Raw genomic sequence first — 16041 nt, forward strand, 5'->3', positions numbered from 1 at the left:
GAAATTTATTATTTTATTTAACACTTTTCTATACCGACCTTCATGGTAGAGACCATATCAGGTCGGTTCACATCGAATAGGGGAACTGAACCAAGAACAGTAACCAAAAACAAAAGGTTGAACATGAAAAAGCAAAGTTACATTTAACAGGGAAATTAAACTTGGAGGCATAGACTGCTGGAAGGAAGGAAAGGCTAGAGATAGCGGAGACATTATTAGTATAAACAGAGCAGTCAGGAGGCTCTTATTCTGGTCTTAGGGGTAAAATGGAAATCCATTGCTCCTAAATGCGAAATGCGAAGACTGATCGGTTTTTCAGTCGCAGAAGGGAAGTGGATTGGAAGGCATCGATGCTCTCATTCTCCCATGGCCGACACACCTGTTGCTGTACGTGTTTCCACCGTGGCTTCTTGTAGGTCGAGTGCTGTGGCTCATTGAGCTTCATTTGGGCAGGGTGATTCTGATGGCTCCTGAGTGGCTGTGCTGGCCATGGTTTGCGGACCACCTTCTGGTGGTGGATGGTCCAATTTGCTTGGCCCATCTGTCAGGGCTGTTACGGCAGGGACCCATATTTTCAGACTGGGAGGATCGATTCTGTCTAGCGTCTTGGCCTTTGGGATGCAATGGCTTCGCTTGAAAGGTTATTCGGAGCCTGTGATTGCGACTTTGCTTCAGGCAAGGTGGCCTTCCAAGTCTTTGGCTTATGTCTGAGTGTGGAGAGTCTTTGAATCCTGGTGTCTGCAGAACAAGGTGTAGCATTTGAAGGTGGACATTCCTTAGATTCTAGCCTTTTTGCAAAGCAGTTTGACTAACAGTTTGGCCTATAATTCCCTTCAGGTTCAGGTGGCAGCCTTAGGTTCCCTTCGAAGTAGGATTCAGGGAAGACCATTGGTGTCTCATCCGGATGTGGTCCCTTTCCTCAAAGGGGCAAAACGTTTGCGTCCTCCCGTTCAGAAGATTTGTCCAGCATGGTTTCTGAACTTAGTTCTTCAGGCGCTGTGTGGTGCTCCCTTTAAACCGCTTAGGAGGGCTTCTCTAAAGGACTTAACCCTGAAGGCTGTTCTCCTGGTGCCTATCTGTTCAGTTAGAAGGTTCTTCGAACTGCAAGCTTTGTCGTATAGAGATCCTTTCCTGCGTTTTTCGGAGAAAGAGGTTTCTTTACGTACGGTTCCTTCTTTTTTTTGCCTAAGATGGAGTCCTCCTTTCGTCTTTACCAGGTGATCGAGTTACCGGCCTTGCCATATTTGTCTGCAGATGCTCCTATGGCGAGGGAGCTTTGCTTGCTGGATGATCGCAGAATTATTTTGTGATATCTTAAGGTGACAAATGCCGTTCGGAGATCTGATCATCTTTTTGTCCTGTGCAGTGGCACTAAGAAGGGGAAATAAGGTGTCCAAGGGCACTGTTGCATGATGGCTGAAAGAGACAATAGCTTCAGCTTACATCTGTATGGTCTGGTCAGTGCCGGAGGGTTTGACAGTGCATTCCACTAGGGCGCAAGCAACCTCAGGGTCAACTGCTTTCTACGCAGGAAATTTGTTGTGCGGCATCGTGGTCTTCGCTTGACACTTTTACCAAGCATTACCACTTGAATGTGCAGGCGCCAGAGGAGGCGTCTTTTGGGGAAAGTGTATAGCTCACGGGTCTTTCGAGTTCCCTCCCAGAATAGAGGGGCTTGGGTACATTCCACTTGTCTGAACTGATTTTGGGTATAAACAGGAAAGGAAAATTGGTTCTTACCTGCTAATTTTCGTTCCTGGAGTACCACGGATAAGTCCAGAGTCCCGTCCCCATCTTTCGGAAGACTTCCTCGCTTCTGGATGTTGCTGAGCTGATATGTGATATATTCAGAGTAATGAAAAGTGTACATAATTTCAGATGTGTGTTCTGTCAGATTAAGGGGACCTAGTTTTTTCAGGGGGCTCCAACCTTTAAGTATCTGTTCGCCCCAGGTTTATTGGAGTTTAAGGTAGACATCTTGGCTTGGGTACAGGTCAATACCGAGGGACTGCAGGTGTTCTCTGCCTCCATCTGCTGTTAGGGATGCATAAACCCACTTGTCTGGACTGATCCGTAGTACTCCAGGAATGAAAATTAGGTAAGAACCAATTTTCCTGCACTATAGCAACTTCAGCAAAATAACAAAGAAGTGGGATAAAAATGGACGCTCGTATTGAGTGCCCATTGCATTTGTGGGTTCCCGATGCAACTGATCGCTGCAGACGCACAATTCTCCCCTAGCATGTCCTTTTTCATGCAGCGCCTCGTTTAGATACTGCATCAAGCTCTCGGGATGTGGCTGCGTGCACATTGGGAAAACAGGCGCTCAATACGAGCGCATGTTTTCAGCGCGTGTCTTATTGCATTGTCCCCTGTGAAAGTTGAGAGCAGCAACAGTGGAGGAGCTCTGACAGCCACGTGCAGCAGCCAGAGAAACTAATGGAGCTGTCTGCTTGCTCCGCACCGCACTTCTCCTGCTCTTTGCATGTAGAGGAAGCTGGTCCAGTGTTGTAGGTTCATGTGTGTCTCTGCCCCCTCTCTCCCTTTGTTTTAAAATTTGGAAGAGACACTAGTGGGTGCTTTCAGTGCTTTTGTAGCTCTTCCTTTTGCCATAGGAGTCCTCTCCATGCCCACACTCTCTGCTCCATGGAGAGCATTTTTGTTAATGTAGGTGTGCCTTGGGCTTCAAAAGGTTGGGAAACACTGCATTAGAGAGAGAGGTCCAAATTAGTGCTGTACCCTAGTTATAAATGACAGGATTTTGTTGTGTTGGTAAAACTTCATATCAGACTGGGGGGAGGAGAAAAAGAAGCGCCCCCCCCCCCCCCCGGTCATTTTGTTTTTTTGCCTCCCTGCTAATGAATGAGGTATTGGGTCCAGCAGTGCATGGTGGGTAAGCAGGCATAGAGTACCCTCTTTGGCTGGTGAGGGGCAGCTGTGTCTGAAGACACAGCGGGGATGCCCCAGCACTGGAGTGGTCTTTGCAGCCATAGGGAAGAAATGAAGCAAGATGAGCCTTCGTCCCTGGAATAACTAGGCTTTTACTTCTTCCCCCTTCCCCTCCCAAATGTTGCAGGCAATGGAGGCACAGGTGCTGCAGATGAAGTCGGAGTGGAAAAGGTAAATCTGCCAGTGGCGTGGCCTGCTGGCTTTTCCCCGGGTAGCAGGGAAACATGGGGGGGGGGAGGTGCCAGGCGATTTCACTCATCATTAGAAGGGACAAGGTGAAAGTCTGGAGCTCGTGGTACTGTGGAGGGGAATCTGATCCCATTGGAACTTTAGGGGTAAGGGAGAGGGATAAACGTAAACAGCGTAACAGCTTGGCACACCCAAGTGTAAGGATTACTCAGAGATTCTGAGTCACTTGTTGGGACATGGAGGTGCGCAAACTACACCATGATAACTGTGAGCTGCCATAAAGAGGGGAGTTTTTCAAAGATAGGAAAATGTGTGGGTCTTTTTTTGCCCACAGACTTTTTGCAGATTTTCAAAAAGACAGTACGGGCTTGCTTTCACTTTGATAATTCTCGGAAAGTAGGTGCGGAATCTGCCCCTCCACAAAGATACTCCTGTTCCTAGCATGGCGAAATGTGTGTGAATTTATGCATGCTTTTCAAAATATGAAAGTATGCACAGAAATTCGAGCTCCACTCCTCGAATGCCTCTATTTTGTGTGTGCAGAAAAGTACACATAAAATAAAGTTACTCATGCACTTTTTGCACACACAGACCAGCAAGTTTGCTAATGAGCCATTTTCATAAATAAAACAGGGTTTTGCGCATGTAAATGGCTTTGAAACATTTAGCTCCAAGTGTTTGTGTCTGCGTACAAAAGCAAATGTGTAATTGCATTAAATAGTGGAAGGTGAGCTTGGAGTAACAAAGTTAATGACTGTAGAAAGAAGATCAAACTGACCCAGCTGAGATCCTTCCAGTGAGCACAGAAATTCCCATATGCGACCTAACACTTAACTCTTCCTCCCAGCCCTTCTATAAAAGCAAATGGTGCATATGCACTCACGTCTGTTTCATAGTTGACCAAGCTTGGAAATTCCAGTCTTCCGGTCAGTCGTTCAGGGTTAAACCCATGAAGCAGCCAGGTTCCTGGGAAGCCCTTGTGACTGGACCTTTAAGTCAGGAGTTTCCAGCTTGTAGGTCATGACCTAAGTGGCTGATGAGAAATCTCGTAGCCAGGCCACAGAGATGTTGCCCCCTGTTAGAGAAATTTGGAGTAAAGCGCAGAACATCTAGGTCACAGTGCTCCAAAACGAGCCTTCTGCTGCTTCATCTGAACATAAGATATGCCATACTGGGTCAGACCAAGGGTTCATCAAGCCCAGTATCCTAATGCCGACAGCAAGCAGTGGCTATTCCCTATAGATTAATAGTTTATGGACTTCTTCAGGAACTTATCCAAACCTTTTTTAAACCCAGCTACACTAGTTGCCTTAACCACATCCTCTGGCAACAAATTCCAGAGCTTGATTGTGCATTGAGTGAAAAATAATTTTCTCCGATTTTGTTTTAAATGTGCTACTTGCTAACTTCATGGCATGTCCCCTGTTTTATTTATTTATTATTTAAAAGTTTTTATATACCGCACAAAGTGACATGTACATGTCCGTCTAGGCGGTTTACAGGCACACATACATAATTTAAAAGACAAAATAATACAATAAAAATAAGTTCATACAAAGTGGTAGACCTTAATGTAATATGACTGAAGATGTTACTTATTATATTCTGTAAGCGTCATTAAACAGATAAGTTTTTAACATTTTTTTTTTTTAATTCTTTGTGGTTTGATAATAGGCGGATATTTTCGGGAAGAGAGTTCCATAATGTGGGACCTGCTACAGAGAAGGTTCTTTTTCGTATTAGGGCTAAACTAACGATTCTGACAGATGGTATTTCTAATAAACATTTGTCCATAGATCGGAGCTGTCTTGATGGTTTATATATACGTAACATGGAGCAAAGCCATACTGAGTTAGGATTAGATGTCCGGAACCCAGACATCTAAACAGTAATGCCTAGCAAAGGTGTGCAACGATTTCCCTAATCTGTGTATTATCCGAAAGAGTAAATAAGTTTCACGCTTACCCATTCAAGTTCTTTCATGATTTTGTAGACATCTAGCAGTTTTTGTTCTATAATACAGACTGTATAAAATCTCATGGTGGGGCAGGGAATCTCATCATTGGTTTTGTCAATACTTTCAATAGGTCGTGAGATCGCATTGAGTTCCCTTGTGAGGAAGAATTTGATTCTGTCGTCCTGTTCCCTCACATCCTAAAACTCTCTGTAACCTTTTGGCTCCTGTCGATGGTCTGGTTTATGGCTGTGCTTTCTTTTCTTATTCCTTTCTCCTCCCAAGTGCAAGGCAAGATGATCAGAAGGCGAACGCACTGCAAGATCTGGCACGGTTACAGGAGCAGCTGGCAGCTCTGCGACTAGAGCTGGGAACCGTTGTGGAGGCACAGAGAGGCGTATCCGAGCGCGTGAATTCTTTTCCTGGACAGATGGAAGGCATGCGGGAGGAGGTGAGTCTTGAAAACCGTGGGGGAAAAAAATGTTTTTATTTTTAATTTACATTTTGTTTGATCATTTTACAAATATCAGTATTAATGAGAGAGAAATCCTATGTAATATCCTACAAATTGCACAGTCAAAGGAAAATTGATAATTCTGTCATAAGCAAAAAGTAGATATTATGTACCTCCAACCACAAGATAGAGGATCAAGAGGAAAAATTGTGTAAAGATGATTCTCCTAGGACTTCTGGCGATGACGTAGCCGAGTCCGCAGCTCGGGCGCAGAGCTCTGCGCTCCCGCTCCCCAAGCTGGCGGAAAAACCCTGCAAAAGTGCGCCGGACGCTGCTGATATTTACCCGGTCCCATCGTCAACAGACCGAGCGCCCCCAGCTGCACGAGCGGTGCGTGGGCGATGAGACAGATAAGTGGCTGCAGGAGTGCAGGTCGCCGGCCTTGCTCTTTTAAAATGGCGGCGGCCCCTTCTGGTGCGAAAGTGCTTGAGGTGCCCTGCTTCAAATTTCATAGTGTGTTACGACAGCCCTTGAGCTCCGTCTTATTAAAATACAGTCCTCGATGGAGGAAATTAAAGCTGCAGTGGAGAGCCAGACCAAGTGATTGGACAAAGCAGAGCACACTGTATCACATCATGGCGACCGATTAGCAGAGGCAGAACATCATGTGACTGACCTGCGTGCTCAGCAATGGGAGCTGCTCGATTAAAAAAGATATAATTGCGATGGAGAAGGTACAGAGAAGGGCTACCAAAATGATAAGGGGAATGGAACAACTCCCCTATGAGGAAAGACTAAAGAGGTTAGGACTTTTCAGCTTGGAGAAGAGACGACTGAGGGGGGATATGATAGAGGTGTTTAAAATCATGAGAGGTCTAGAACGGGTAGATGTGAATCGGTTATTTACTCTTTCGGATAGTAGAAGGACTAGGGGACACTCCATGAAGTTAGCATGGGGCACATTTAAAACTAATCGGAGAAAGTTCTTTTTTACTCAACGCACAATTAAACTCTGGAATTTGTTGCCAGAGAATGTGGTTCGTGCAGTTAGTATAGCTGTGTTTAAAAAAGGATTGGATAAGTTCTTGGAGGAGAAGTCCATTACCTGCTATTAAGTTCACTTAGAGAATAGCCACTGCCATTAGCAATGGTTACATGGAATAGACTTAGTTTTTGGGTACTTGCCAGGTTCTTATGGCCTGGATTGGCCACTGTTGGAAACAGGATGCTGGGCTTGATGGACCCTTGGTCTGACCCAGTATGGCATTTTCTTATGTTCTTATGTTCTTAAAATTGAAGATTTGGAAGACCGGGAGAGGAGAAACAACATTAAAATTATAAGCCTGCCTGAGACTGTGAAGGAAGGTGAGCTACTTGATTTTGTAGAGAAGTGGCTCCTGGTGCAAATGGGCTTGGAATTTCCCACTGATGCTTTGAAATGTGAGCGGGCTCACCGCTTCAGGCCATTGCACGAAGGTGCCAACAGGTTGCAGCCGGTGATGGCCAAAATATTAAATTGGACCCACAAAACGAAATTGCTGTGGGCCTTTAAGCAAAAACCAACGGTGGAATATCACGGTAGCAAGATTTTACTGTTCAATGACTTTTCGGCCAGCACTGCAGCAAAGAGAAAAATCATGTCGCCGGCCTGTACCGAATTATACAAGCGGGGGATTAAATTTGGCCTGTTGTACCCGGCTAAGCTATGTGTCTTCCATGATGATAAAGTCCTTATTTTCACATCCAAGGAGGAGGCAGACAGTTTTATCGCTGCACTGCCTCGCGCAGGAGAAGAATGAGAGGGGCAGGAGGCCTGTTTGTTTTTCTACGTTTCACTTAAGTTAAAAGGCTTGCCATCCTGTGGACTACCGCAGCTCCTTTATGCTGGACAGAATTAAGTAACTCAATAATATACCTGGACTTGACCAACATTACTCAAATAATGATTTTATTTATGAAATTGTAACCAAACTTTATTGGCACCTGTTAGAATGTACGATATCCTACATTTACTTACCTTAGTCTATGTGCCTATTTGTAAACCGTTGCGATGGTATATAACTTAGCGATGGTATAGAAAAGTTTTTAAATAAATAAATATGCAGTGTTTTGGCCTCGCATTGATGGTGGCACAAGATCACACACCCCTAGCATGGCCTCTGATAAAATAGCATACACATCCCGTGTTTCGCCACCCGGCTGCTTCGGGGGGGGGGGGGATTAATTTTAACAACGATCTGTATCAGTCTGACATGGCCATGTCCCGCCACCCGGCGAAACACGAGACCGTGTTGGGGGACCTTCAGCCAGTGTCTGTATCTGAACTAAGGAGTTGCCGAAATAAAAAATATTATATGCAACAGTTCAAATGCTCTACCAGGAACTCACTTTTTTCTTGCACTTTTGTTGTGTATGCTGATAAATTTTGAGTGCAAGTGGTGCTCCGGTGTGTCGTTGGACTCTGATAAAATAGACCAGGAGAACATAATAACTTATGGTGGGGTGTTCTTGGGTTCTGAAGCACTGTCATGCATGGAGCGCCTTGTTAACCTTTACGGATGTTGTTATTGTAGGGTTTAGTACGCTGGTTTGGGGAGGGGGGCATCCCTCAGTCACACCAATTCGCTGGATGGGGAGAGGGAAGGCTCTGCGCCTCTTGGAATTGGTGAGTGTGGATCTGGTTGTGTGGGTGGGTGGGTGGGTGGGTATGGATTGGAGAATGATTGGGGGCGGGGGGGGGGGGAAGGGGAGATGGGAGGTAGGGTATGGAGAGGGGATTGGTTTGCAGAAACAAAGACCAGGGAACAAGGCTAGCTATGTACACCATTATATGCTCTCGTGGCTTAGGCTGGGGGGGCGGCTGCGAGACTTGGAATTATAAAGGATCAGAGCCCTATATACGGGCTTAGCCAGAAATACTTTGTGGTGATGAGTGGCATGGCAAAGGTTAGAGTCACTACATTGAGAGTGGATGGCACACACTCCCCTATCAAGAAGAAAAAACTATTGGCTATGTTTAATCGCATGCATTCCCAAGTTGTCTTCCTTCAGGAAACCCATTAAACAATGTTGAACATCGGAAACTTAAAAAAGAGTGGGTGGGTCAATGCATATATTCTTCCTACACGGCTCACGGGAGGGGAGTGGCCATCCTTATTCACAAGCAATTGCCATTCCAGCTCACTAGAGCCTGTCATGACAAAGAAGGTCGATACGTGGTTGCAGCCGGGGTTCTGTGCCAACAAAAGGTGGCATTCTGTAATGTTTATGCTCCTAATATCTACTCTCAGGATTTTTTTCTCGCATCTTGTGGCGTTGCTGGCTGATTTTTCTGACCATGTTTTGGTGGTTGGAGGTGATTTTAATGTGGTAGCTAATAAACAGCTGGATTGCAAGCTGCCTTAAACCATTGCTGTTAAAGACCAGCATTTGGGGGTCAAGTTTTTGTGTAATGAATTGCAGCTTCTGGACGTGTAGCGTGGCTTCATCCTGGAGAACTCGACTTCACCTTTTTTTCTAACCCACATCAAGCATACTCGCGGTTAGATTATTTGCTCGTTTCTGACGAGTGATTTGCCAGAGTGGAGGGGGCGAGCATAGGCGTTAGGTCCCTCTCCGACCATGCACCGGTTACAGTCCTGTTTCAATGTGGTCAAGGCCCGAGACCTCCCTTTTCGTGGCGCATGCGTCCGGATCTATATTTGGATTGGGCGTTTCACACCCATCTGCAGGCTTGCTGGAAGGAATACGTGACGGTTAACTCTACTCCAGATATCTTCTCCGCAACATTGTGGGAGGCAGGGAAGGCAATCATGTGTGGAGAGATCATAGCTTATGTAGCCCAGTCTAATCGAAAGCACAATGCTGAGATATTGCACCTTACACAGGTACTTAAGGCTGCACAACAGCGGCATGTGGTTGATATGACCCCAGAAGCTAAGGGCCAAGTTGATCAAGTGAGGGAAACTTTGAATTGTCTGCTTCACCAGTGGGCATCCATATCTCTTAGACACTACCAATATCAGCTATATAAATTTGGGAATAGAGCTAGTCGCCTGCATAGCCTCTTACCACCTGGTGAGGCCTAGAGACCAAAAGAAACTTTTATAGCGGGCATTAAGGACCGTTATGGCTTTCATAGGACTACCCCGGTCGATATTTCAGAGAGGTTCCTTGAATATTAACAGCAACTGTATGAGGCAAAGCATAAAGATCCAGAAGCCACAGAGGCCCTGTTCCATACGCTCGCATGGCCACGCCTCACATTAGATCAAATGAGAGCTGTAAATATTCCCATTAGCGAACAAGAGGTATATGCGGCAATCCAGAAGCTCAAATTGGGGAAGGCTGCGGGCCAGGATGGTTTGGGGTCTGAGTTCTATAAGATTTTGAAATTCACCCTGCTAGCTCCCCTCCAAACATTTTATAATGAAATGTTGGAATTGAATTCCCTGTCGGTGACTTTGAACCATTCAGTCATAGTTGTTCTCCCAAAGATGGGCAAGGACCTGCTGGAAGTGGGTTCTTATAGACCCATTTCCTTATTTAACGTTGATATTAAACTATTAGCAGCAATATTGGCTGCGCGGCTTAACGCTATACTTCCCTCCCTAGTCCACAGTGATCAGACTGGGTTTGTCCAGGGCTGACAGGGAGTGCACAACGTGCGCCTTCTGATAGAGTCTCTTAGCTATCCTGCTGGGGTGGAGGCAGTGATACTCAGTTTGGACACCGAAAAAGCCTTTGACTCCTTGTCCTGGGAATACTTGTTCTGGGCGCTGCGTCAGTACGGTTTCGCAGGAGCATTTTTTGCAGTGGTTGGAGATTTTATATAGCAACCCCAGCGCCAGCATTTTGGTGAATGGTGTACCGAGCCCCTCCTTTTGACCTGCACTGCGGGGTCCGCCAGGGCTGTCCCCTCTCACCTTTGCTATTTATGTCCCTGGAGCCCTTAGCTATTCGGCTGAGGGGAGATCAACAAGTTTGGGGGCTCTGTGTTGACAATCACCCCCTCAAAATTGCAATGTTTGCTGACGATATTTTGCTTTTTGTGGGTTGGCCCCGTACCAACATCCCTGTGATTATTGGCCTTTTTGAACAGTTTCAGCAGGTGGCGGATATTCGGATTAATTTTGCGAAGTCAGAAGCCCTGGCTTTGGAATCCCGGCTGCAGCAATCTTGGGATGGCCCTTTTCCTTTTAAGTGGGCGCCTGACCAGTTGAAATACCTGAGAATCTGGATCCCTAGGAACCTGGGGCGCCTGAATGCACTTAATGTTACTAGTATCTTGGACAAGATACGGCTACAGTTGGAGGCTTGGGGCGCCCTCCCTCTGTCTTTTTTTTTGGCAGGTGCACTCTTGTTAAAATGGTGGTGACTCCCAAGATTCTTTATGTTCTGCACATGATTCCATGTTGGTTGAGGGCAGGGGATCTCAAGCGTTTGTGTGCCATAATCCAACAATTTTTATGGAAAGGGAAGAGGGTGTGCCTTAGCTACGCGACGCTGACATGCCCCAGGGGAAAGGGGGGATATGGCCTGTCGGATTTCCAGCTCTATACTGACGCTTGCCAACTGCGCTTTGTGGGGGAGTGGCTCATGGACTTTTATAAATATTGTGAACTGGGTCTGCTGGCGGGGATGGCTGCCCCCTGGTCACTACTGAGCCTTATCCAAACGAGTGTGACCACAAGACGCATGCTGGAATATCCTAAGATATTATTGTATCCTTGTATCTGCGCTTGGTGGTGGCTGCGCACACAGGGTGGCATGAAGGGGGTAGCCTCGTTGCTGATTCCCCTCTTGGGAAATGTGGGCTTCGTCCCTGGCAGGGACCGTGGCGCTCTTTTTCAGCTATGGGCACATAAAGATGCTGTTTATGCCTTCCATTTCTATGACCATGTTACACATGTGCTGCTTGACTTTGCTACCTTGACCAAAAATTATCAATTGCCAGCCAAACATTTCTTTGGGTACTTACAAACCTGACATTACTTATCTTTCCTCCAATGGACGCCTGACGTTTTGGGAGCGGAATCGGCTTTTGCTACCAAAGTCTTTGACACGGCCAATCTCGCTAATACTATAGCCGAATGGGCTAAATTTGGACGGACTCTGAAGGCGGACAGTCGCTTGGACTATTTGGCAACAAAATGGTCTAGTGTTCTCGCTACATCACTCACTTCTCAGTATTTGGCACAGTGCTTTGAAGCTGTACACAAACAAGTCCCGGATATCCTGGCTTACAGGATGGTCTAGTGAACTTCGGGAAGTTCAATTTAAAATCTTGCATCGCATCTACTGTGACTACTAGTCTAGTGAACTTCGGGAAGTTCAATTTAAAATCTTGCATCGCATCTACTGTGACTACTTCCGCCATTTCAAGATGGGAAGTACGGACTCTCCTCTTTGCATCAAATGCGGCCTGGATGAGGGAACACTGATGCATCGCCTCTTCCAGTGTCAGACTTTGCAATCCTTTTGGTGCATCATTTCTGATGTCATTTCCCAATGCACTGATGTTCTGATACCGCCATAGGAAAAGTTTCTCCTGTCCAGCCCACAGGCCTGCTCTGCTGACCCAAGTTGCTCAGAAGACAAATTTAGTAGAGTGGCAGTTTTGCTGGCTTGCCACACCAAATTATCTGTGTGGGCGGACCCAAATACACCACCCTCTGCCACGGCATGGTTCCAGCGCATGGCTTCACTTCTTCAATTATAGAGACCTGGACTTCTTGATGGGTAAATGGAAACCTGACAAACTGTATAGTGCATGTTGGAATATCTGTGTTCCTTTGCTACCAGCTACTGTTCAAGCTGGCTTACAGGATAGCAGTTATACTTCTGAGTGGATGCAATCCCTGGTCTTTGTGGGAAGGGGCGGAGAGGGGGGAAGGGGCGGAGAGGGGTCTGCTTGAGGAGGATGTAGTGACTGGTGTGTGAATGATGGATGAGTGGGGTAGGGACTTTGGAGGTATAGGGCTTACAAAAATGGTAAAATGGGCTGGAGACGCTCCAGCTGTTAAGCGGTATGCTTCAGTTCTCTTATGTTATGAGACTCCTTGTTATATAATTGTACTCTGTTTATTGTAGACTTGCTTTAGTCTCCGTTTCAGAGACTTTGCAGCTTGGTTGTGTTTCCTTGCCAATAAAAATTATTTTGAAAAAAAAAAAAAAGATGATTCTCCTAGGACAAGCAGGATGGTAGTCCTCTCAGATGGGTGACATCATCAGATGGAGCCCGGCAGAGAAACTTTTGTCAAAGTTTCTAGAAGCTTTGACTGGCACACTGAGCATATCCAGCATGCCACCATCCGCGTGTTCACGTGAAGTACCCCTTCAGGCTCTTCTTTTCTATGGTGCATTTGCCACACAATGTTTTGAGTTCAGCTCTTAAGAGCATTTTTTCTTGTCTTCTCCTGTTTTTTTTTTTTCTCCATCCAAACACTGGGTCCCCCTTATCCGGATGGTGTCCTCTGCTTGGTGCGGTAGGTTAATTTTTGTACCTTCCCTGCGGTCGATTCCCAGTGTCTCCTCTGTGGCCCACCGGCCATTGACCGCTTGCCGGTTGTCTTTTCTTCCATGGTGACCATTTTTCTCCTGTGCCCACAGACCATGTCCAATCTGGACCCGCATGAACATAAGAACATAAGAGGTTTGTATCCTCTGCCTGGGGGCATCACATGATGTCTGAGGGTGTCAGCTGTGTGACCAGATGACCCCCAAGGGCTGTCGTGCATGTCTTGATAAAATGGAGAAACTTTTCAGCTTCAAAAAGTCTGCTCCATCCACGCCTGCGTAGGAATCTTCGACGTCCCAGGGTTGAAAGGACCTGCTGGACTTGCTTTCCCTTTCCACTTCTCCGGCAACATCATCTAAGGACCGTGGAGATGGTGACCGCTCTTCCATGGTCTCTCCACTTTCATAGAAACATAGAAATGACTGCAGAAGAAGACCAAATGGCCCATCCAGTCTGCCCAGCAAGCTTCCCTCTTTCTTCTCCCATACTTATCTGTTTCTCTTAGCTCTTGGTTCTAATTCCCTTCCACCCCCGCCATTAATGTAGAGAGCGGTGGAGGAGCTGCATCCAAGTGAAATATCTAGCTTGATTAGTTAGAGGTAGTAGGGGTAGTAACCGCCGCAATAAGCAAGCTACACCCATGCTTATTTGTTTTTACCCAGATTATGTTATACAGCCCTTATTGGTTGTTTATCTTCTCCCCTGCCGTTGAAGCAGGGAGCTATGCTGGATATGCGTGAGGTATCAGTTTTTTTCTTCTCCCCTGCCGTTGAAGCAGAGAGCTATGCTGGATATGCATCGAAAGTGAAGTATCAGGCACATTTGGTTTGGGGTAGTAAACCGGCGTTTCCCGGTAGTCTTTGTGGGAAGGGGCGGAGAGGGGGGAAGGGGTAGTAAACCGGCGTTTCCCGGCGTTGAGAAAGGGCATCGGGGATCCTCAACGCCGGGAAAAGACCTGACCGAGCATTGTGGGAGAGCCCAGAAACCCAGACAGCGGTTGCCATCGATGCTTGGTGCCGGAACGCCACCGAAGCAACCCTGTAGCAAGGAGGCTTCACCCTCCAACAGGCCCAGGAGTTCCCCACTGATATGGTGCCAGGCACAGTGCCTCCTTTGAGCTCCGAGAAAGTGCTGGTGTTGTCTTGTTTTCCCCCTCCCATCAGTCCTGTCCTCACAGGACTTCCAGGAGTAGTTGGACCACACTGTGCAGTGCTATGAGCCCTACGGAGTTTTGAACTGCCACCGGCCCCCATAATGGTGCCAGTGTTCATGCCATCCATTTTGGCGCCCCTGCTAGAGTGTCTGGATGTTTTGCTTGAAGCAAACCCGACGCAACCGGTGCCTGAGGGGGTCCCTCTGTTCCCCTACTGCCACCAGTGGCCCCCTCGGATGCAATTCCCATCATTTGGCCCTCCAAGGAAGAAGATGCACACTTGTACGCCAGTGCTATCTGGTGCATTGGTCCAGAGGCCTTCGTTTCCCGAGTCCTTGCTGGACTGTCCAGCCTCCCAGGGCCCTCTGTGCCCCCGCTTCCATCAGGACCGCCTACTCCATCGGTGCCTTCTGTTCCCTTGGTGCCTAGGTCAGGGGATTTGCGCAAACCTCACCCGTGTAAGCCCCACGGGGACCTCAGCAATGAGGAGGGTTCCTATGATCTGTGGGGAGATGACTCTTCAGAGCTTTCCTCTGAGATTTCTGAGCCATTGCCCCTGGAGGAAAGGCATCTGTCTCCCCCAGAGGACATCTACTTCATGGGCTTTGTGCGGACTATGGCCGAGGCCATCCCCTTCCAGTTTCTCAAGGAGGAGATGTTAGAGGTGCTCCAATTTGCTGATGCCCCAAAGGAGATAGTGGCTGTTCCTATCCACGATATTTTTAAGGATCTCCTTCAGATGTGGGAACACCTGAAATCCATAACCCCAGTTCCCTGTACGTACCAGGATCAGTCCAGGACACCTGGGTTGTGACTCCGCACCAGTAGATGGAGACAGACTAAAACTTGTGGGCGGAGCCATATATGCCCCTGTGCCAGTCACAGCCCCTCAGTCTTACTCTGTCTCCAGTAGATGGTGCAGGTGCGGTCACAGCTCCTTCCTGCCCTGGTTCTGGTACTCCTTCAGGGTTGGTTATTTTTTTCTTGGTTTTAGGCCAGTTAGGCTACGGTGGTTTTTTAATTGGGTCCTTTTGCTAAATTGTCCCTGACATCCCGTCCGCCCTGCCTCCCAGGGGGGTTGAGAGGTCCTGAGGGGACTACCCTCCCCCGGTTGAGGCCGCTGCTAGGGTCGAGGACCCGGCTTTTTCCAAGTAGCAGCGTCAGGGGTGACACCGGGGAGCCCGGTTTTTCTAACCCCTGCTGGATTAGGGCTCCAGGACCTTGGTCAGCGACAGGTTTTGTTGTAAAAAAAAAAAAAAAAAAGTGTGTTTTTATTTTGAGCCAGCTCTCTGTTTTCTTCGCGTCGCCGCTCTCGGGGGGGGGGGCGCCGCTGACAGGGGGGAGGCCGTTTGTGCAAATTTTTATTTTGATTGCTGCCGTTGCTCCCCATCTTCGCGCCGTTTTCGCCGGCATGCCTCGCGGTTCGACTTGCCGGGCCTGCGGCTCGGCGCGCGCGCGTGTCTCTCGCACGAGGGCCTATGCGCGGCCTGCATCCCGGGCGATGAGGGGTCGTCCGGGGCGTCTCGGGGGGCTCGTTCGCGACCTGCGCGAGCGCCGTTGAGCGGGGGGGGGGCGCGGTAGAGAGGCCCCAGGAGCTTTTCCCGCTCAGTGCGGGTGTGGCGGCCATTTTGGCCACGGGCCGCGAAATGGCGCGGGAAACGGCAGGGCCTGTGGCCCTGCCTCCCGCGCTTTCTCCTCAGCGAATCGCAACGGAGAGGGGTCCCTCGGGGGACCCGGGGTCCCCGGAAAGTCCCGCTGAGGTTTCTTCCGATTCCGGATCGTTTTCAGAGGACTTTGCGCTTTTGCTGCGCAAAGTCCTGAAA

General features: G+C 47.9%; 1 protein-coding gene across 1 annotated transcript in view; it reads left to right on the plus strand.

Annotated features, from left to right (window-relative positions):
• Positions 1-16041, plus strand: part of SUN2 (Sad1 and UNC84 domain containing 2) — a 157870-nt gene that overhangs the window by 73975 nt on the left and 67854 nt on the right. Inside the window, exons 11-12 of the mRNA XM_029590197.1 lie at positions 3077-3120; positions 5378-5543. Of these exons, the coding sequence (XP_029446057.1) occupies positions 3077-3120; positions 5378-5543 (210 nt within the window). The remainder of the gene's footprint in view (positions 1-3076; positions 3121-5377; positions 5544-16041) is intronic.

Source organism: Rhinatrema bivittatum, chromosome 2, assembly GCF_901001135.1.
Source record: "Rhinatrema bivittatum chromosome 2, aRhiBiv1.1, whole genome shotgun sequence".
NCBI classification, from domain to species: Eukaryota; Metazoa; Chordata; class Amphibia; order Gymnophiona; family Rhinatrematidae; genus Rhinatrema; species Rhinatrema bivittatum.